The sequence below is a fragment of the Stigmatopora argus genome, chromosome 18 (genome assembly GCF_051989625.1).
Source record: "Stigmatopora argus isolate UIUO_Sarg chromosome 18, RoL_Sarg_1.0, whole genome shotgun sequence".
Lineage (NCBI taxonomy): Eukaryota > Metazoa > Chordata > Actinopteri > Syngnathiformes > Syngnathidae > Stigmatopora > Stigmatopora argus.
This window is the reverse complement of record NC_135404.1, coordinates 12,153,448-12,176,630: the sequence shown is the minus strand read 5'-3', so window position 1 is coordinate 12,176,630 and position 23,183 is coordinate 12,153,448. Positions and strand designations below refer to the sequence as shown.

Genomic DNA, 23,183 nt, shown 5'->3' with positions numbered 1-23,183 from the left:
GGTCGGCCACATGCTATTAGTAGTACATATATATACTGTATTTGCATTAATCATGCTTGCAGTTTCAGTCAAATAGAGTACAACAAATACAGGAAAATACATTGTGTATAATGTACGTTCATGAAATAAACTTTGAAAATATTGCGCGCTTGTAGAGTCATTCCGAAGCGTTCCACAGAAGGGTTTTTCCGGTAAAGTTTCCTTTGTCATCAGGAAGTGGCAGCGGCCAGCTGGGGTATCTGACTTCTATCTTCGCAGACAAAACACACAAAGGGCGAGCATGAGAAGTAAGACTAAAGACATATTTCCTCCACTTCAGCTCTCACGGTCGTTAGCTCGTCATATAACGTCACTTTTTTGTTATACGTCCGAATTGTTGCTGGAATTCGGCTAGGAATTAGTGACTGTGTTTGCTGAGCACGCATGCTAACAGTGCTTAGCTAATTTGGAGTGCCTTAGCAAAGCTAGCACGGAATCCCAACAGGTTAGGTTATCCGAGTTAGCATGCTCATGATTGTTAAACTGAGGTTTATGTTAGCGTTATGGAATTCGTGTCTGTTGTTTTGGGGGTTATTTTGTGCTAACTCCCACACCCGAAAGACAAGCTAACAATAGCTTGTGTATGTGTTTTGGTCAGTGACAGCTGTAATGCTTGCTCCTCGCCCATAACAACTATACTTATAGATAGATAGGCCTCCTCCAACGTGGACTCTTTTTAATTCACTGTTGATGTAAACTTTTAACGCCTGTTGCTCTGACAAATAGTATTTTGATGAATTGTTGTTGAATTATGTGGTCTTCAGAACATTTTCATATGACGTACACTAAGCCTCTTTACATATTTGTACCTGCATTACAGTAAATGATCTGATTTGCTCTATTATGCTCTGTTGTAATCATTGTTTTTTAAATCACGGCTTTTTATTACAAGTTGTAACCGTTGTAATAGATTTTTTTTTCGCCCATCACGATTTACCACCCAAAAAATCCACTCCAAATTCATTCGTGTACAAGAATGTTGTTATAAAATAGTGTTGCCGTTAAGACGCTAATTGTTTACAGAAATGCTCCACTGAAATATTCTCATAAGATGATAGTTTTTCATCTGTGTGCCAGGAAAAATGCAAAAATAAGCGTTGTTTATTTTTCTTTGTAACAAGACTTCTATGGACACGCTTTAATGACAGATGGAATCAGATAAGCGCCAAAGATTTATTTCTTTTTTTCTGTTCTTCAACAGGTACATTCAAATCTGCAACCTGCTGGAATGGGAACACGCCCTTTTAAGAAAAAGTAAATCTGGTAAGTTTAATTTGTGCTCGTTAATCATTCAGACAGAACACTGCTCCTTATCTTGTTAACCAAAATTCAAAATATGTTGTTGCACTTGTCTTGAGGCATGTCTGTTTGTTGTCACTGTTCACATCTGGCAGATTTTTAGACATCTTTTGAAATGTCTAAAACGTTGAACGATAAGTAGTAAAAAAAACACTTTGTACAATCTGTTCCAATGAGTAATTTCCAGTCGATGTGTAATACTGCATTACGTAAACATATGCATGCTTTTTATTAGGAATATTCCAGACATATGTGCATCCTCCAATCTTTAATAGACGCTCGCTATAACTCCCACAAACAATTTAAAGTCTTCCCTCAACTTTAGAAAACAAACGTAAACCTGCAGAGTTTCACATCTGGATTGCTGAGATCAAACGTGCTAACCGGGAAAAAAACAGTCATTTAAAATGTATTTTTTATCTATTTATTAATTTATTTTATTATTCTCACCCTCTTGCTACTGTGACAGTGAAATTTCCCTAATACGGGATGAATAAAGTTATCTAATCTAAAAAAAAGAATAAAATGCATTCGCCACATTACTGTTGCAAATTTAAATCCGCCATTTTGTTACTATTGAATCATGTTTCCGCTGGCCTTTGACTGAGACAGCAGTGGCATCTTTGTTTTCAGGCGCATTGTGCAGGAATCCCCGTGAGCACCCCTAAGCTAGAGAACGCATTTTTGTATAGATAGTCGCGCGGCCCTGTCGACATTTTATCGCCCCAAAGTGGGCGTGTCCCATCCGTCACTTGGGCTACGTCTTTTGTTGTTTTGCTAAATGGCTAATTTTCTCAACAGGCCTCCCGCCGTCTTAGGGGTAGCACCTTTTCATGACAAATTGATGCGAGATTTTCAGAGACGGCCTCAACTTTGGGTCACTGCACATCTGTTCAATCCCTAGTTTACTTAGGAAATAAGCCTCGAGGAAGGACATTAAAATGCGACGGCGGACGGACTGTCGTCGTTGGCTTAATGCGGCCGACAGGCGAGTTGATGGGTCGATGTATTTATAGAAAGCTCTTTGGTTAATATGCCGTAGATAGAATTAGGGATGTCCCTGCACGTCGTCATTTTCATGGGATTTTTCAAATGTATTTGTAGTATCATTATTATAGCCGCCATTCGTGGCCAGAGCCGTCCAAAACAATTCGATCGGATTGGACGGTTTTCGCAGTGAAACTTGATCATTTAAGGCACAGGTGTCAAAGTGGCGGCCCGGGGGCCAATTCTGGCCCGCCGCATCATTTTGTGCGGCCCGAGAAAGTAAATGATGAGTGCCGACTTTCTGTTTTAGGATCAAATTAAAATGAAGAGTATAGACGTACATTAAATTTCCTGATTTTCCCCCTTTGAAATCAATCATTGTCATTTTTTAATCCATTTTTCTGTGTTTTTAGTTCAAAAATCATTTTGTAAAATCTAAAAATATATTAAAAAACTCTAAAATAAACATTGTTTTAGATCTATAAAAACTGAATATTCAGGGCTTTTAAGCCAGTTCTTTTAATCAATTTATAAAAAAAATAATTATTATTATATCTAAAATAGTCCGGCCCACATGAAACCGAGTTGACGTTAACGCGGCCCGCGAACCAACCCGAGTCTGACACCCTTGCTTTAAGGTAACAAGTAACAAAATAATTTGTAAAAAAAAAAAAAAAGACATGTTTTAGAATATTTATATGAAAACTATTGAATCAAGTTTGGCAGTAAAAAGAAAATGTATAGAAATCAAAACTCCGTTCATAACATTTGGTCAACAACTTTATTCATGTTAAGTGCATTGTTTAAATAATTTGTTTGTAAGAAAAAAAAGAGATTTGTGATTTTGTTGTTGTTGCTTAGCGGAAAATTGGGGGCAGGTATTTTTGGATATATTTTTTCTCCCCCTTCATACATTTTCTCGATGTCGGATTTGAACAATCAGGTGACTCGGACTCTCATGCCGGTACATCCATAACAAAAGTACGGTGTAATTTAAAGTGCTTTTTTTCGTCACAGGTCTCTCTGGCAACGCCGCCCCCGCTAACGGACAACATGGAAGTGACCGGGGCGGGCGTCTGGAACCAGAGCCCCCAAAGCGAAGCAGTGACCAGCGAACTCCAGGAACTGTCGCTGCAGGTGCCTCCCGACGAACTGCGGCTGCAGGATCGCAAGAACGGTGAGTTGGCCCGTGCTAAACTACAAACAAAAGAAAAAAAAAAGCACAGCGCCCTAGTTCAAATCAAAATGTTGACTTGTACTCACTGCTGAATTTGTCACGTGGATTTAACATATTTACAAAAGTGCTGAACAAGTCTTTATCAAGCAGAATGGAGAATTTACAGACTTGGCAATGTGTATTGTCTTATTTGATTGGACGCACTCTGTTCATATTGGACCAGATGATCCATGCGTGTAGCCACTTAAAAAAAAAAAGAAGCAATTTTTCTTCTTTGTTACCTGCAACGGTGAAATATTGCCAGCTAAATATCACCTTTGTCCATTGTTTGTGCCTTCTTCCTGATACGACTATCGTACGAGTCTGCCTTCGTTTCCGGCCGAGACAAGACACTATTGTTTAAGTGCCGGCCGGATTAGATTGGTCAATCATTACTGGCGTTTAGGTGCTGCGGCACAATGGTTTCGGGATGACTGGAATTTGGTCAAGGTTTCCGCCTCCTTTCCCTCAGACGGGGTAATCGCGTTGACATTTTGCCACGGCGTTTCAACCCAAAGAAATTCCCCCCCGGGCCATGCGTGGCCTCCGGGCGCCACTCCCGATGTCGAACAACCCCCGTTGTCATATCTCGCCCCGCTCCGGTAGCCCAAAAGCAGACGTGTCGCAGCACGCCGGCCCGTGAATAATCTCGCCCAAAAGACGCTTTGAGCTACGTTCTCTAGCGCGTCTGGCTCGGTGACAAAAGCGCTACGCCCTCCTGGAGCTTATCAGAGCTTTCTATCTCGCGGGGGGTTATGCAACGCGTCCGCCGCATACGCCGATAGCCGACGGGCCGCCGTCGGCGCGAGGTGGTGATCGAAGACGCGTAAGCGCGTCTGTGATTTGATGAGAACAAGGCAGAAACGCGGCTAATAATTAGCCGTGGGGAGAAGCTTTTCGGCGTGTGGGAAGGCCGGCCTGGAGAAGAACAGAGGCGGGGTGGCTGAAATGTCACTATTGCATAACTGGGAGGGGGGTGGGGGTCCGAAGGAAAGGCAGGGAAAATAAAAAGCAAGAAGCAAGAGTGTGTGGATTCACTCCAACATGAATTTGGGCTCCCTTTAATTTGATAAAATGGCTTTCCCCCCACTCGTATTTGGAAACAACAACGCCAAGATAGAAAAGGAAAGGTGAAGCTCACAGAAGATGGCTAGCGATTGGCGGACCTCGTCATCTCCTCCGGCCCGCACACGCCCACTTTGCCGGGGCATGCGCTCGCTTGTAGACAGTTTGCAGAAAGGGAATGCCAAGTGCAACTTGCGGACTTTTGGGGGGCTTCTCCCTTTATCGTAACTTTTCTGCAGCTTTTTTGTTTTCCGCGGCCGTGTCATTTGAAACTCCGCATTGTTTACGCTTCCTACTCTGGAAGGATGAAGCGCTAATCTATCCCGGAGGGCGACGCTTCCTTTCGACATGGTGCAGAGGGATATGATTATCCCGTCAGGTGAGGTCCGGGTTGTTTGTTTGGGTTTGAAGCCGTCGCGGGCCAGGAAAAGTCATCGGCAGAGTGTCATCGGGGGGGGGGGGGGGGGGGGGGGGGGGGTTAGCGTGTTTTACGTGGTTAGGTACTTGTTGAAGTCATTGCATATTGTTTGAGAAACAGATGAATGAATGGTGGCTAGTTTTTTTTGTCTGTGGCTAATGTATTTTTCGGAATATAAGTCGCACGAGCCATAGAATGCACAATGAAAAAAAAAAAAGTCACATTTTTTATTTGACCAAGAAAAAAACAGACGTCAGTTAAATGGAGGCTAAATAGCATAGCATAATTGTTTTTCATACAACTATCGCCAAACTAAAACAACTTAAGAGAGAGAGAGAAAACTTGGAGTAAGTAAGTAAGAAAAGGCGTGTCTTTGAGTCCGTATGATACAGTAGCAACGTGAGTCGTACTTTCTGTCAGCCGACAAGCGAAGATGGAAGCGACCTAGTGATTTCCTCGGAACACATTGTTCCATTTTCCAATATAGGTTAGTGTGCGGTGCGGTGCGGTCTGGTATTTTAATTCCTTTTCCCATGTGAAGCCAGCGCCTTCCAAAAAGGCCAAGTGTTTCATTTTAATCCCGCCGCCCTGACATTTACTTGGCGGAAATCACTTCGAGTTCTGCCGTCGCGGGGTACGATGCGCATAGTGCTTGGTGTTGAAATTCCACCAGCGTTGACTCTGTAGCCCACATCATTTGGCATGTAAACACGGACAGATATAGATCACATCCCTCAAACCCCGCCCTTCACGTCATGACGACGCATGCACGCACGCCCGCCCGTCTTCTCGGTAGTTACGTAACAAGTGTCGCGGCCGATAGGAAGCTTAAGTGCTTTTGGTCCCGGCACATTAAATTTGCAAACGGCGACTCTCCGGATTTTGATGTGGTTTCGTGAGATTTTGTAACCCCGGACGAGACTGCTCCGTTTTTTAGGAAAGATTTTTACGTAAGAGCTGCGGACGAAGGAAGAATGGCTTTGGAAAATAAGTTCAAATGGTGACAAAAGATGACTGGGAATGGAAAAATTGAGACATTTGCTCTCAAGGCAAGGCTAATCCCGACTGCGACGGCTAAAAAAAAAGATTTACAGAAGGTCCAAAGTTGTTCTAGCCGAGCGTTGTCCTTACTTCACGGACAGGTCCAATCATAATTAATACAAAGGTCCCAAAATGGGAAATTCTATCGAAATATTTGAACACCTGACGGCGGTGTAATAATAACGGTGTTAAGGGACCAAGTAAAAATAATAATAATAATCGGACATAGGCTTTGTCATCATCATTGACTCGACAAAAGCCTAATTGTCATCATACCCAGAAAGTGCATATGACGAAATTGGTAGTGCTTCTCCATAAGGTGCGTTTTCCCGGCAAAAGACCCAAATAAGTGAAAATAATTTCAGACTCGTAATTTGGCATTCCGCCATGATGGATATATCGCAATAATATCTCAAATATCAATATCTATCAATATATATCGCAATAAATCTCAATAATAATAAATGCCAGCCATTTTGCCCTAAAGTCATTGGAACTAATGACTCAACTACACTCACAAGGCGAGTACATCCAGCAAGTGGCAAAATCCACAATGTTGTAATCATAAATGTACATATTTATACAAGCGCTTTGCATTCCCGGCACACGCAGACTTGCACCGTGACTCCAGGCGGCCGTGACTTTGAGAAGACAAAACATGCACGGACAGGCCTCGCTCGCCTTCGTGGCTGGGCGGTGTCGTATTTCAAGCGCACCTTCCGCATCCCGCTTTCATTTGGCGTGCACCAAAAAAAATATCTGTTTTGACAATGATTTCGTGACGTGAGGAACCATGCCGAGGTCAGATGCAAAAAAAAATGAGTGTTGCGGCGCGTCGTAGGTCGGCACCTAGCAACGGTAGCGCCCCCGCAGGAGAAATGAAACACACAAACGGGCGCTTTTTAACAGTTCAGATTCTTAAACGCTAGCCTTATTAGTAGCAAACCGTTAAACGCGGAAGGATTCATTTTGAATGGAACTAACTGGAAAGTCGCAAACAAAGTCTCCACTGCAAAGTAGGCCAAAGGGTTGGCAGGTTTGCTACAATGGAAATGACTTTCAGATGATAGAATTATGTAAGAGCTTGTGACATGGTGGTCACGTCTAATCCATATCCATTTCATCACACTTTCTTTCAGAATTCCCCACGTGCTCTCACTCCCGCTTAATTTGCGCCAGTCCGTTCGTTCGGGTGTACGGGGAAGGTCCGCTCCGTGTTATTATGTCGGAGCAGCTGCCAGCTGGCCCACGCCTCTGGTTTTTGCTTCAGCGCTTGTGCTTTTATAGACCTCTCCAGTGTCCTTCAACAGTGTGCAATTAGACCTCCCTTGGACTGATTTTATGGACGCCAGCAAGAAGAAAGAAATCTTAAACTTTCCACGACCCAACAAAAAAGTGCTAGCGCTGAAGTGGCTTGCAGAGTTCTCTGTGTACAGTGGTACCTCGAAATACCAGCTTAATTCGTTCCGGGACTGAGCTCGTATGGCGATTTACTTGTAACTCAAACCAACGTTTCCCATAGGAATGAACTCAAAACTAATTAATTCGTACCAACCCTCTGAAAAAAACACCCAAAACAGGATATTGGATTGGAAAAACATTTTTATTTGTTCTAATTCGCCATCTATTAACAAAGTAACAAATAACTAGTGGGCTAATAGTACTGAAATGTGTTTAATAGTATACTAAAAGAGACTTTTTGCACGGCAACGCGCTCGTAACATAACATAAACAAATTCAAATGAACTTGGATTACGATGCAGACACTCAAAAATAAGTTTAATCTAACCTTACACTAAACTTAATTCTAATTTTGTTTGACATTTTGATACCTTTCTTCTCGGGTTGGTTCTATTGGCCCTCCTGAAATTTTACTCGTATCTCAAATTGCTCGTATATCGAGGTATGACTGTTTTGTTTTGTTTGTCATTCGTCCCCTAGCAATTTTTGATAGGAACCAACATGGCGCATGTTAACATCATGAGCACATTTGGTTTTGACAATAGTAGATGTGTTTTTTCCCGGGTAGGTCGCACTGTATCACCTAGAACATTTACTTGTGCTCTTATTTATTAGTACAGGCTCATTATTGATGATGGACGCTAAGGAAAATGAATGGCTGGTTCTGTAATGGTCTGTTTTCCTACCAGTAGGTTAGTTTCATGATCTCCATTTGTCGGGCTTTGTTTCCAGAAATGTTAGTAGACGAACAATAAGAAATTGCAAGCTTGGTAAATTTGAGAGTAGAGCCAGATGGGTGGGCAGGGGAGGGGGGGACCAGGAAATAAAGGAGAAAAACACCTGTTTTCCCTCCTGGAATGTTAATAGTTGCTGTGACCGAGGCTAGCTTGACACTTGGCCTTGCTAGTCTTTTGTCACTAGTAGAATTGTTTTCTGGACTTCCATTATTAATTATTTGCCGTGCATCCATTTTTAAAGCAATACACTGTTGGTGTTTTGAATCCATATCTCCTGTTGAAAATGAAGTTATAACATTTAATTGATTGCAGTCAAACTGTCAGCATCATAAAATCACAACTTGAAATGATTTCACAATTTGCCTTGACTTGGAATGTGTTGACATCATTTACAATTTCTGTGTCATATCTTCTATCTGTTTTCCAGTCATACCCACATATTAAATATGCCTATTCCGACACGTTTGCGCATGAATGAAACGCATAATTCTATGGGGAGAAGCAATGTTGTTTCCCATGCTGGAGCACTCTCAAAGGAGCACATTGACGACTTATCCCCCACATTTCTGGCGGCTATTCAAAAGCAAAGTCATAAAAGGAAAACACAAAACGCCTTTGAGAGAGAGAGCTAGCTAGCAACGTGCACTGCGACGACCGATCACTCGAACCCATCCGTGGAAGCAAGTTTCCCTTTTGGGATCGAACCGATTAAGAAAGCCTGCTTCTCCCTTCATGGCTAAACCGCTAGTAAACTTTAATCTTATCAACCATTGACTGTTTGCCAAGGAATTGCAACGCAATGAGTCATGTATCCGTCCGTACACCCAAGTTGTAGTAGTAGTAGACTATTTTTTTTTTCAGCTTTCAATGCGCGTTGCATTTGTTTTCATTTTTTTGTAGCGAATGTGTAAAATAAATAGCCGGATAAGACCGTCCAAGGGCAAATACTTGTCGTAGAATGTTTTCAAAGTCTGACTTCGTGTTGTGACTGTTCACTCGTCCTCATACGGCCTATAAATTTTAACGATTCACCTAATCAGAGCAGACCTTCGACCGCCATGTCTTGTAACTGGCGTGATTAATATGATTTATGAACTCTGAAATACGGTATCTTAGGATTTTATCGCGCGGAAATGGTCTGCGACGAAGCGCTTGTTTTTAGAACAAGTTCGATCATAAAGATTTGGAAACATTTGCAACTCTATTAAACGGACAACTGGATTCTGTCTGTAGAAATCATGTGATATTTTTAACAATCTGCTAATTAATAAAATAAAACAATGAGTGAAAAAGAACGTAATTGCACTATTTAATCGTACAACAAAGACTTCTGTTGGGGGTTTGTTTGGTTTGATTTGTTGGCTTTTCGCCTCTTATGTCCCTCCGGGCTTCCCTTGCTCTCCTAACCAGTTGCGTGTACTTTGTAATCAATTCACGTCTGTATATTTAAACCCCGTGTGTCGGTTAGTCATTGTCGGATCGTCTGCTTTGTTTATTCCATGCCATGTTCCTCGGTTGCCCACGTTTTCCCGTCAGGTTTGATTTTGTTGTTTAATTCTAAGTCCTTGTTATTTTCGTAAAACTCTGCCTTACGAATTCAAGTTTTATTAGAGCAATCCATTCCACTTGCTGATTGCTTTCCCGCGTTTGGGTCCTACTTGACGTCACCACAGACCCAACAACTTTATTTAATTTAGTGAAATAAGTCATCGGTGACACCAGCACCCAATGTTGTGTTGTTTAACATTGCTCCGCCCACACAACTACTTGCTAATCCCCTCGTCTGTGACCCGTCCAGACTCTGAAGGATTTCAATCCTGGACTCCTCGTTGAGTTATTCTAGTCCCAGACCAAAGTTTGTCCTGGCCATAGACTCTTTCTTGGCATTTTCTGAGTCACCTGCGTGATAATATAGCGCACCACCGTCCGCGTCCTGTTATGTCTGCGTGCGTCAGATAGTCGTGTTTTATTAAAGCGATGCCGAAAAAGCAGAGAAGCGGGCTTGTTTTGTCTCATGAAACATTTATTTGCTCTGAGAAAATGGGGCTTTAAGTTTTGTTGTTATTTTCCTCTCTTCAGAGTAACCTTATCCTACGAGTGCACAGGTGATCCCTTGCTTAATATAGCCCCCCCTTACTGCCAGCTGGACATGCTATTTAAAATGGAGCGGAGGGTGTCGGAGTCCAGGGAGAGGGGGCGATTTACCCTCAGAATTCGGCACGACCCGAGGGCTGGTTTTCATTTAATTACGAGTCCCGTTTTCATATTAGCGTCACAGTTTTTGCAAAAACAACTCCAAAATGTCCGATTTGTTAGGCTCGACTTAAAAAAATAATTGCAGGGTCCACCAGTTGCAAAGAGCTTTGTCAGTTTTCAATTTTTTAGCCTAGGTTGTGTCTTTAAAAAGCTACGTTGTTGGACTGTTAGTGTTACTGAATTAGTATGTGACTGCTAACCTTCCTCGGACTGTAGCGTTGAATGAATGGCAACAGCTGAGCGGGAGAACTTTATCGGCAACACTCCCTGCCGGTGTGTGCGAGTGTGTGTGTGTGTGTGCGAGTGTGTGTGTGTGTGTGCGAGTGTGTGTGTGTGTGTGCGAGTGTGTGTGTGCGAGTGTGTGTGCGAGTGTGTGTGTGTGTGTGTGCGAGTGTGTGTCTGCATGGGTGCGCTACTGCGTTTGTGTGTACGTGTCGACTGGAGATACCGAAGGAGCTGCAACCACAGCAGAGTCTCCCCAATCAGATCATTGCTCTCCCGGCCGGCTTGTGCCGTCACTGGACTCCGTTCCAATTCTTCTCGTGGCTGACTCATTTTCCCGAGAGCCGTGGATTTGTTAAATTGTCCGAGAGCCGTCGTGACCGGACGGCCGGCGCCGCAGAGGAGAGAGGGGAAAAGTCGCCACGAGACGCAGAGGCGCAACCATCGATTATAGGCGAACAGAAGCGACGCATTGAAAGAGGAGAGGCTGCCTTCCTCTCTTTTGAATTTTTTATCTATTTTTTTTTTTAGATTTTTCTATTGGTTCGCTGGATATCTCATTTTTCTTACCAAAGAAAACGGGCGCTCCTCTCAGGGCTGGTTTGTCAAAGCCGAGAAGTGGACTTGAAATGTTCCATGTTTGCCAATAGCGCAGACTGGCTAACTGGTCTTGATTGTCCATGATTATGCTGGACACCAACCATTGCCTGTCCTTCCAACACTCCCCGTTAGGCTGTCCTCCGATAGCCAATGACACGGAGAAGGCAGGAGCCAGGATGGATCACGATAGGCACGTCTATCACAGCCTTAAAGAAGGTGGGCAATCCGCGGCGGTCAACAAAGATGCTTTGTGTTTGTCGTCTAACTCCGTCTTCACGTTATAGTGCCGTATTTGCGTGTTGTAAATAGTGGTGAGGTGGAATAGCCCTTGAAAATACAGTACACAAACTTCTATCTTGAGATCTGTGACTATAGATAGGAACTATTTAAGTGGTCAAATGACACAGTATTTTCCCTCACTCCCGTGTGATGTGGAACGGGACCCCGCCTGGTTTTCATCCAATCTGGGGGTGCGTGGTGGGAGTTTTTATTACCGGACAGTATCGTAACAATCTTCTAAGGCACCCTTGGCATAATTGGGATACTTTATTGTATTACAAATCGTCCAGCTTTGTGTATATTGAAAAAAAAAACAATAGTTTTTGTGCCCATCTTTAACTTAAACAAATGGCTCGTCGGTCCCTGAATTCGTGGGTGTTGCTTGGGTTGGTGTTTGGTGGGGTAGACATTGGCAATCGGCTCCGTCCTTTTACAAAATAAACATCTTTTCAAGGTCGACAATAGTCTTTAAAATGGGAAAATAGCGGATTAACGATTGAGAAAAGGTTAGGTTAGAACTTTATTTCATCCTGTATTCGGGAAATTTCTTGGTTGCAGAAGCAAGTTAGACACAGAAGACATTGTAGACCTAGTTAAAAAAAACTGGAGCCACACAGAAAGTACAGCTTGACAAAGACTCGTTAAGTTAAGCTATTAATTGGGGTGTTTAGTGTCCGCGTGGAAGGAGATAAGACGTCAGCCAGATACCAAAATGGAGTTGAAGGAAAACATTACGCTATTCTATCCCAGAATAAAGCCGGTCTCGCCACGGCACCCTCTCGTAATCCCAGCCTTCCTTGGGCAGCACGTGAGTTTCTCAAGTGTGTTTACCTCTGCGCCATCGCAGACGTCCAACATAACAGAATGTCCGCGACAGTGTTTACACCAGTCGACGCCAAATGACGTGGTCTTACTTGCACGGGGAGCCTCGTTAATCCCTAAAGAGGCAGTGTGTGCGCCTTTGTAAATAAAAGGGAAGTCTGGGAAGGACATGGAGCTCATTCGAGCCGGCAGGACAGTTTTTTTTTTCCATAACGGAAAGAAAACGGCGGCGAGAACGGCGAGCCGGCCCGACCCGTACCTCCAATTCCAATTTTGTCCGCCCAAAGTAACAGGTGCTACTTGTCCTGGCGCTAGAAAAGCGCCGCCGCGGGTGCGCTTGCAACCCTCGCTGCTATGTTGGACATGACACGCGTCCGTAACCCATTCGAAAGGGACAGCTGGCGACTGGCGAAAGAAAAAAAAAGGCTATGCGTCCATTTTAGAAAAGAGGGGAGGTTCTTTCCAGGAAACTGATGGCTTGTAAAATAGCAGAATGCTAACCTTTATGCTACATGTCTGCCCTGAGTGTGGGTGGGTGGGCTTTTTAGTTTTTTTTTTGCATTACGGTCCAATAATATGGTGTATATTTTATGAAATAATCATAATGATGTTCCTGCAGAAAGAACATTTTTATGGCTGAGCTATTTCAAATCATCTCATTTTCTGTTTTCTGAACCGCTTTATCCCAAATAGGGTCGTGGGGGTGCCGGAGCCCACCCCAGCTGACTTTGGGCCAGAAGTCGGGGACACCCTGAATGGGTGGCCAGCCAATCGCAGGGCACGATGAGACAAACAACCAATCATACCTAGAGGCAATTTAGAATGTCCAATCAGCCTGTCTTTGGAATGTGGGAGGAAACCGGAGTACCCGGAGAAAACCCACGCAGGCCCGGGGACAACATGCAAACTCCACACAGGTGGACCCACCTGGATTTGAACCCAGGTCCCCCAATGTGAGGCCGACGTCCACCAGACTGCCCTCTTTTGAATCAGAAATTGTAATATTAGGTTATTTTATAGGACATGACAACAATTGAATTGATTTTCAAGCACAATGTGATGAAGATGGTCTGACTGAATTCAAAAACCCTGAAATAGTTCCACATGGTTTTCGACGGAAACCCAGGCCAGATCCAGATAACAAATCGTAATAGAAATATATTTTTTTCAAAAGTATAAAATGAGCCATGTCAAGCAGCGTCCAAGTCTAGTTCCCCTCTGCCGTCTCCGAAAAGCGTCTCTGGTGTTATGTAACCCACCACCTTCCTGTTTTCAAAAGATGACACAATCGACCTCCTTCTGCAGCATAATTTCCACCAATGTATTTCTAATTTGCTCCTTTATTCAATTGATTGGCTTTCCTATCCCATCCGACCTCATATTTCATTATTCACCTCATCTCACAGACCCCAATTAAAACCACCCAAAAAAGAATCCCCATAAAAGCGGAAGTGCATTGTACAATACTCATGCTCTCTTTGTACCGCCTCTTTCGTTACCCAAAAAAAAAAAAATGTAAAGACGGAGGAAGGAGCGACTATTACAATGCGTGTCTCCCGCACGTTGAAGGCGTCTGGCTTTCCGTAACGCTTTATCCGTTTCAATTTTCACAATCAAGGGCATCGTTTGACTTTTATTTTGCATCTTTTGCGCCAACTGACCAATTTTTCTTCTTCCATCCACCTTCCCTTCTTCTGTCTTCATGCAGTCCTTCAGCTCAAACTCCAACAGCGGCGAACGCGAGAGGAGTTGGTCAGCCAAGGGATCATGCCACGTAAGTCTCAATGTCCGATTGTGTTTAACGTCCAATCGTGAGCCGGTCTTCGCGAAACTGTCCGGAAAGATCATGAAGGGCTCGTTGATAAAGTTATACGCGAGGACATGCAAAATAATGGTCGCTGTCTGAAATAGGTTGATACACTTTCTTCACGTTTGTTATCAAATAGAGCAGCTTCCTCTTCTTCTGCATTCAACTTCCTGTTTCAGGGTCATGCACATCAGAACATTAAAAAAAAAAAGAAGCCGGTAGCGGTGCAGGATGTGAGATTTTCTAGCCAGGGTGAAGACAAGGTAAATGTTAGCTGATGTTTATCACAAAGAAAACCGAGTTGAATTGAAGTGTTAGTACCGTATTTTCTGGGTATATACGTCGTATTTGTTGCTAAAAAAAAAGATTATTCAATCGAGGGTATGGCTTATAGGCGCATAAATTAGACTCGACGTGCACGAGACAATGCGGCCGATACGGTCATTTATTTCAAAATAGAGAAACGATAAACAGATTAAACGCTTAACAAAATTTATGTTGTGAATGAAATTCAAGAAAAGAAACGTATCTTGCATAAACACGTGAAAAAACTCGCTTACTTGTGCCTGCCGTTGCTCACTCAGGGCGCTGTCATCTTACCTAGGGATCAAAAATTAGACCGCTATGGACACACTTCCTGGTTGTGGTGCTCACCTGACTTCCTTTTTGAATTTGTCTACGTGCAGCCAATAGGAATGTGAAATCAAGCAATCGATTTATGCAGTACCTCAGAAATAGCACGTGCGATGATTTTTCTCAAGATTTTCCCTTCAAAGTAACACATCCCTATTAAAAGCATGAATATGGAGGTGGAAATTGTCAATCAGGGGGCGGCTTATACGAGAGAAATTGTCAAATTCAACCATTTTAAGGGTGCGGCTTATACGCGGAGGCGGCTAATATGCGAAAAAATACGGTAGGCTTGAATTTTTCCTGTCTCAGACTTATTTAGTAGGATGAATAAATCCTTGTAATGCTAACGTTGCTATTGGCAAGCCATGGAAATAGTCAAGAAGGAATGCACAAATAGAAAAATGGAGGTTAGGATTCAAAAACGCTCCACGTTTTGACTGTGTTGCACTTTGGAAATGACAGGCACCGTACGGAAAGAAAATGACGACTCGTTACGTGTCCCGTAATGCGGTAAGAGTGATTGACGAGCGTAACGCTAATGCCGAGCGACGGCAATGACGAACGCGGACCTAATTGCCACCGCAAAGAAGAACGCGGTTGTCAAGTGTCGTTAGAAAATGAGCGGTCAGAGAAATGAAAGGTTTGAGGTGGACATTGAAGCAACGGTCGCCCGACTTGGAAGCGGCAAAGACGGAATACACGGCGTCCATTTTGTTTCGTGTTGTGAATTGGGGGCTCTGGTTGCGTCACCGCCGGCCGCTATGTCGGTCCTCTCGGAACGTCAGGAGTCGTAACCCGAGGAATGTCGGGCCCCGGATGTCATCTGCTGGTCGGAATGCGGACGCCGTACGCGTCTCCGGCGTGGATTTCAGCACGGCTTGACCAATCGGATGACGGCTCTCTTTCGACACTCCCAACTGTCACTCTCTTTACAATATCCTTCCCCAAAACTTGGTTTCAGGAAACATTGTTTTTTTGTTTTGTTTTCAACTCGCATATTATCATCCGACATTTCCGCCCATATTCGACTATTTATGCATCCATCGGTATATTCTAGACATGTCGTTTTTTGGGGGGTTGATAACAAAAAGGTTTTCGCTGATGCACAAGCTTAGTTTGGTCATCATCATCATCATCATCATCATCATCATCATCCTCATCGGCGCCCTGTTCAGAATAACAATTCCCTGGACGACCGCTTTACCCAATTAGCCGTTTTGTCACGTTTGTGCTAGATTTTTTTCATCTTTATTTCCAACTCTCCCTCAGCGCTGAAGAGCCCGGCGGCGTTTCACGAGCAGCGACGGAGTCTGGAACGCGCCAGGGTGAGTTCAATTCCCCGAACGGTCGCCTAGAAAAGGGGCCGTATTGACATGCGCCAAGTTTGAAAAAGCAACTCCATTCTAGATGGCACCTGTGGTTGTTAAGATGGCCTTGTGTCTTCATGTGTACGTGTACGTTTCTTTGAACAGACCGAAGACTATCTCAAGAGGAAGATCCGGAGTCGTCCCGAGCGCTCCGAGCTCGTCAGGATGCACATTTTGGAGGGTGAGGACGCCATTTTCTTTACATTTAATGGAAACACTCGATGGTTGAATCCATGCTGGCTTTCCTTCATTCATTGTACGTGTCAAATGTGTAGCTTTTGGGTTTCCATTGTACGCAAAGACTAAATCCGCCTTGTTGGATTGACCCCAAAGTACGTATTTTTCTGTTTTTAATATTTGATTTGAAACCCTTCACAAAAGGGGAAAAAAGCAGCAAGTGGTTTTTATGGTGCGTGTGTGGTCAACCTGAATATTCAGAGTCGCTGTAAAAGGAACAGAAGGAAGCTTTTAGCTCGTCTTGGCCGAGATTTAACATCTTAAACACTACTTTATAGATTTTTCCGAGCAAGGGATAAAAATGCCTTTGAACACATCCCTGTCTTGCACAACTTTGACTTTCAGAGCCTTCCGACGACCGGCAAAAATGTTCCAATTCGTACGCGGGCCAAGAAAAATGACAGTTTGATCTGAAGGTTCCCCGCCAGTTGACCTGCATGCACGCTTGTGTTTTGCAGAGACGTCGGCAGAACCCTCCCTGCAGGCCAAGCAGCTGCAGCTGAAGAGAGCTCGCCTGGCCGACGACCTCAACGACAAGATCTCGCACAGGCCCGGTCCCATCGAACTGGTGCACAAGAACATCCTTTCTGTCTGCCCCGATCAGGACTCGCCACCCGGTAATTCACACTTTAGTGCTAGCACTGTTAGTGTTTGTGCACTGGAAGCATCTTTGTATATATATTTATTTTATGGTCACAAAGAAAAGAAGGCGGATCTTCTAGTTTCTGCCAAAAGCAATTAGCATGGAAACCAAAATTTCCGCTTCTCATGTTGTAATGGTGATTTATGATGGAGCGCTGTCTGTGTTTTCTGGTCTGGTTTTCTCGAAAAGATTCTCCAAAGGGAGCCGGAGGAGAGAGTTCGTCTTTGGACGAAGACAGTAGCGGCGACCCGCTGTCGCCCGACCAGCTAACCAATCACGACTCCCCCCTGAGTGCCGCCCCGCAGCCGTCGCCCTCGGACGGGCTCAGCCTCAATGGAGACGTGTCCCCCATTCAGGTTTTGTTTAGTCCAGATGAAAAACAAAGGGTGTCGTTCGATTGTAACCATTTTAACGATGTTCTGTTTTGGGTTTTTTGCACAGTTTGTTACGCAAGCCGCTCCACAGCCGCCGCCCACTCCCGTGGTCAACGGATCCGGTTCCCCCCCGCCACCTAAAGTGACCAACGGGATCGTGTTAACCTCTCGAACAACATGCACTCCGTTTGGGCAGCTCAAGGTGAATATCGAGTGTCTTTAAATAAGAAGAATGGCCCAGAGTTTTAAAGGAAATCAAAGTGTGCCAAGGAAATGGTGGTCACTGAAGTGCAAATGTGGCTATTAAAAAGTCTACTAAAGTCTTTGTCTTTCGCGTTGAAGGTTAAAAGACGCAGCTGTCGCTGGCAAGGCGGCCTTCAAATGAAATGACAGATTTCTTATTTATAGAAAAAAACATGGATGTATTCAAATTGAGTTTTTTTCTTTGAAAAGCTCATTTCCTTCCCTCATTTTCAGGCTCACTGACCTCAACAAAATATATAGATAGCCTGGGTGAAAATATTCTATTATTGATTCATCACTATTTTTGCAATGTGTACCATGGAGCCCATGAAAAAAAAAAATCCAATCAGTCCAACCCATTTTGTTGACAAAAAAAGGGGGAAAAGGCCCTCTTTGTGACCCTTGCGACCCCAATTTCTGTCCGCAGTCTCACAGCAAGACGAGTTCCGATCGTCCTCCGCTCAGATCCAAAAAAGCAAAGGACAACAAACCCAAGGTCGGCAAGGTCTCGTCTTCTCCGGCCATACTCGTTTTCCCCGGTCGGAGGCGGCGTGTTCAAATCCCCGACCGGCCGTCTTTTCAGGTGAAAAAGCTGAAGTACCACCAGTACATCCCCCCGGACCAGAAGGCGGACAAGGAGCGCCCGCCTCTGATGGACTCTTCCTACGCCAAACTCCTGCAGCAACAGCAGCTCTTCTTGCAGCTTCAAATTCTCAACCAGCAACAGCAGCACTACAACTACCACGCCATCCTGCCCGCACCTCCAAAGTGAGTCCCCATAATTGTCAGTGTTAGCCATTAGCAAGCGCATTAGCATTCCTAATAAGTGTCCTTCGTTTCAGGCCAGCGACGGAGCAGCCCCTCCCGACGAACCCCAGCCCTTCCCCCACTCGCAACATTCCCACGATCAACGGCGCAACCCCGGCCGGCGGGAACGCCCGGCAGGCCCCAGCGGCGGTGGGAGGGGCCAAACCGACCGCTCTGCCGGCCAACCTGGATGAGCTGAAAGTAAAGCGAAACACGATTCTATTATTTCCATTTGGAAACGTATTTGTCAGCATGCAAATAATCCAATAATGAGGAAGCATTTCAAACGTAGAATTTAATTGCTATTATTATCACGTTAGTTAAAATGATAAAAAAATAATCACTTACCCAATCAAAGTTATGTCTTTTTATTGCATTTTTACAGGAAAAACAACTTTGGAATCGCTGTCCCCAAAAGCGTTAAAGATCAATAATTGAATGTTTGGGACCAAAATAATTAAAAAGCAAATTACAAATTCAGGCAAATGCATTCCAATGCATACTCAATGTAGTCGATCATTGTCCAAAAGGTATTTTTTAAGAATACTGAAAGCTAATCCTCATCATTTTACGTTAAAAAGGGGGTGGTAAATAGATTTATTTTAAAAATGACTCTCAAAACTTTGAAAAAGCTTGCATCTGTCAAATTCACAATACCTCAGAATCTTAAGGATTTTTATTTTTATTTTTTTGCAGGTGGCCGAGTTGAAACAGGAACTCAAACTGCGCGGTTTGACCGTTTCCGGCACCAAGAACGATCTCATCGAGAGGCTGCGCAACTACCAGGAGCAAAACGGCGGCCCCGCCGCGGCCGGCTCCAGGAACGGCGCTCCGCAGCCCGTTCACCCGAGCGAGGGGGGGTTGAAGTCGCCGCCGGCTCCGGCTCTCCCCGCTCGGGTGGTACGTTTCGGAAGCACCGGCTCCAGCCCGCCCGTGTCTCCTTCGCCATCCGAACGCTCGTTGGCGGGGCTGAGTCCGGATGAAACCAGCTGTAACGGAGACACCTTTGGAGAGATGGTGAGTAAACAAAAATGAGCGCCTCCCCCTTATAAAAACAAAAACGCTTTCCAGCGCAGGCTTTTCAGACCTGTCTCCCATGTTTTTTTAGGTGAGCTCTCCCCTGACCCAACTCACGCTCCACCCCTCGCCTCGGCACCCGTCCAGCGTCTCCCCCGGCCGAGCCAAAGAAGATGGCTTCCACGGGTCCTCGCCCGGCCCCGCCAATCCGTCGGAGCCTTTCTCCGCCGTGGCCGTGGACAAAGACCAGATGCTGCAGGAGAAGGACAAACAGATCGAGGAGCTGACCCGGATGCTGAGGCAGAAGCAGAGGCTGGTGGAGACGCTGCGGTCCCAGTTGGAGCTGGGAAAGACGGCGCCCTCCGACGGAGCCCCCAAGGTCAGCGGCGACGGCCTCTTGAAGGTGAAGGAGGAGGTCGGCGAGGAAGCCATGGCGGGCGTGGTGGAGGAGGCCCAAAGCAAAAGAGCGCTCCAGCCCACCCAGTGCTCCCAGGAGACTCTGCTCAAGCTGCAGCAGATCAAGCGGCTGCAGGTCCAACAAGCGGAGCAGCCCAAGCCCAGGGCCCCGGAGCCCGTCGGGCCCCAGCCCCAGCCCCAGCCCCAGCCCCAGCCCCCGAAAGACGCCGAGCGCAAGAACGAGGACGCCCAGATCCTGCTGCGGCAACAGCGGCAGCTCCAGCAGCTCATCATCCAGCAGACTCGGCAGAAGCAGCTCCAAGCGCAGCAGCACAGGCTCTCGCAGCAGGCGGCCCAAGGGAAGAGGAACCCCACGTCCCACAAGAACCCGCTTCAGATAAAGCAGCTGCGGGTGCAGGTCCGAAACCAGGTGGCGGCCGACCAGGGCCACCAGAGGAAGCAGCCCAAGACCCAGAAAAGGCAGCAGCAGAGGCAGCCCAGCGGCGGCGTCGCCGGGGTCACCCTCGGCGCGCAGCAGGTCAACCTTTCAAACCATTTGTATTTTGCCAAGCGGCTCTGGAAATGAAGCGGATGTTCCAGAATGAAATCGGTTGACGTAAATCGGGTGTTTTTCTTTTTTCCCCCTCCTAGGTGGCGCCAGTTTTCATCAACCAACAACAGAATCCGGCTCAGATTCACACTCAGGCTATCTCCTTAGACCTCCTCAAGGCCGGCGGCACTCTGGTCACGGACGCCAACGGCAACCACTACTTGATCGCGCTGGCCGCCAACGCGGCGGACGGCACCAAGCGAGCGCCTTCGCAGGTCAAGAGCGCCAACGGGCGAGTCACGCTGCAGGTACGCCGCCCGTCCTCGTGCCGGCGCCGATCCACCCTTGAATGGTCATCGTCCGTGCAGAGACTGCAGTCGACTCCCAGCGAGATGCCCGGCGCCGACGGCCAATCGCAAGCTGGGAAAATGAGCCAGAGCGTGAGCCAGCCAATCCAAAAGGTACGATGACCATCATTCTTGCCGACTCCGCTAAAACCTGAGCCTGTGCTTTATGCAGCCTTTGAATTGGCATCCATCTTGGGACAGACGACCGGGAAAACATTATTATTATTTCTTAGTACTAGCCAAAGCCTGCCTGCATTTTAATACCATATCGGTCGGAGCGTAATTTTGTTCCATTGTAGTCACAAGTAAAGTTTCCTAAACGTCACCACGCGACCGGACTGGCAACTTTCCACTCACGCACATTTCTGCCTGCCGTGCATTTGCTCCCCTAGCGCGAGAAAGCGGAGTTGCACTTGGACACCAACGGGGTCCTCCCCCCCACCGCCGCCCCTTCCTGCGCCACGGCGCCCGCCAACCTGCAGCCTTTTTTCGACGACATGTCGTCGGACAGCGAAAGCCAAAGCAACGCCGGCTCGTCCTTCAAGGTACGCTTGGTTTTCACGTGGCCACGTTGACGGACAATTTCTTCTTCCTCATCTCACTCACCCTTGTGTTCACTGTGTTCATATCACCCCCGCAGAGAGCGCAAGCGTGTCCATCTTATGACCGACACACTCTGTTTACTCCTCCCTCTCCCAAACCCAACACCTTTCTTCCTACGCAACGCTCCAAAGTACGTCTTTCCTCTTTGCCTGGCTCATCTTTTCTTTTTCTTTTTTCCTTTTCTTTTTCCTCACTCACTTTATCACAAGACTTATTTTCTGGATGGTGTAGCGCTGATGCTAATATTATTAATAGGAAGGAGGTCCATTATTATTTTTTTTTTTTATCAATTTGTATGTCCAATCCATTGGAAGTGGACGTCTACTATAATGATAAACTTGTTGGTGGAAGAGCGCAAAATTATTATTTATTTTTTACCTTATTGTTAGTGTTAGCCAATCCTTTCACTTCAAATGGATTGGACGTCTCATGCTTATTTTCTGTTTGCAGGGGAATGGCGTCAATTACCAGCAGATGGATGACCTTTTTGACATCCTTCTCAAGAGTGGAGGTACTCATTTATTTTATTTATTTATTTTTAAAGCGGCAGCGCTACGCTAGCACGCCAATTTCTACATTTGGCTTCGCTACGGAACATCCCAGAGTCTCTTGTTTTGTTTGTGTGGAGCAGAAATCAGCGGTTTTAAGGCCAACCCGGACCCGTCACTCGCGCCCCTCCACTCGGAGCCGCCGTCGCCCGCGTCCCCCCTCCACCTGTCGCCCCCCACCCCGCCGTCCCCCTTGATCTCGGCCGGCGTCCCCCCGAGGGACGGCCGCCTGGACGACTTCCTGGAGAGCTCGGCGCTGCTGGGTGCCGAGCCGGCGGGCGGCCTGGGGCTCATGGACGGGCTCCACGGGCAAATGCTGGGCGGCGGCGCCGGCGGCCCCCTGGACCACTCGCCGTCCCCTATGGACACGTCCGACCTGGGCTTCTCCCCGCACTCCACGGGGCTGGACTTTGGCGACGGGGCTCTGGACAGCATGGACTGGCTGGACATCTCCATGGTGGGCGGCACGGGCGAGGGCGAGGGGAGCGGCGTCCTGACGCCCTTGGCGCCGCACACGCCGCCCAGCGTTTTTTCCGCCGACTTCCTGGACGGCACGGACCTGCAGCTCCACTTGGAGTCGTGCCTGTAGCCTCACGTGGCCCTATGTGGTCCTACGTGGTCCTACGTGGTCCTACGTGGTCCTACGTGGTCCTACGTGGTCCTACGTGGTCCTATGTGGCCGCTCCATGCCTTCTTCATGCTGTCTTTTGTCACTGCTGGGCTCTCTGGCGCACGCACGCACGCACGCACACGGGAAGCTCTTACGCTATCTTTTATCGCCACCTTAATTAGCCCTTTCCTTGACGGCGGTTATCCCGATCGATTTATGCTTTCAAAAGAGGTCATTGTTTTTTAAAAAAAGGATCTAACAGGTTTGCAACCAAAATGTTCTACTATCAAAGCATGTGTGTTGACGCATCGGCCGCCATTGACAACGCTAGCGCCATCCGTAGCACGCCAACGGGAGCATTTGAAGCCGGTACGTCTCGGTCCATGCACCCAATGAGTTAAGGTGCTCGAATGTTTACAATCATATCGTTTTGACACATTGTCCACCACGGCGCTAAAACATTTTTCCATTAGGAAAAATGCACCCAGCGAGCAGGAATTTGTCACCGTCATCTTTTAATTCCATTTAAGGCTACTAGTTAGCTACATTTGACCTATTG

At 46.2% G+C, this 23,183-nt stretch overlaps 1 protein-coding gene across 3 annotated transcripts; it reads left to right on the top strand.

Annotated features, from left to right (window-relative positions):
• Positions 1–213: 213 nt before the first annotated feature.
• mrtfab (myocardin related transcription factor Ab) lies at positions 214–23,169 on the top strand. Of its 3 annotated transcripts, XM_077625907.1 has the most exons (20): positions 214–287; positions 1,241–1,302; positions 3,343–3,502; positions 14,151–14,216; positions 16,152–16,207; positions 16,355–16,430; positions 16,945–17,103; positions 17,319–17,485; positions 17,571–17,705; positions 18,174–18,242; positions 18,330–18,514; positions 18,589–18,754; positions 19,250–19,570; positions 19,662–20,504; positions 20,618–20,824; positions 20,885–20,977; positions 21,256–21,408; positions 21,504–21,596; positions 21,917–21,977; positions 22,098–23,169. In XM_077625907.1, the coding sequence occupies exons 3-20, from the start codon at positions 3,379–3,381 to the stop codon at positions 22,601–22,603; spliced, it is 3,480 nt and encodes a 1,159-aa protein (XP_077482033.1). In that variant the 5' UTR covers positions 214–287; positions 1,241–1,302; positions 3,343–3,378; the 3' UTR covers positions 22,604–23,169. The 3 variants fall into 3 exon arrangements, with proteins under 3 accessions (XP_077482033.1, XP_077482032.1, XP_077482034.1); XM_077625906.1 differs by lacking the exons at positions 214–287; positions 1,241–1,302; positions 3,343–3,502 and adding an exon at positions 10,846–11,557; XM_077625908.1 differs by lacking the exons at positions 214–287; positions 1,241–1,302; positions 3,343–3,502; positions 21,504–21,596 and adding an exon at positions 10,848–11,557.
• Positions 23,170–23,183: the final 14 nt, after the last annotated feature.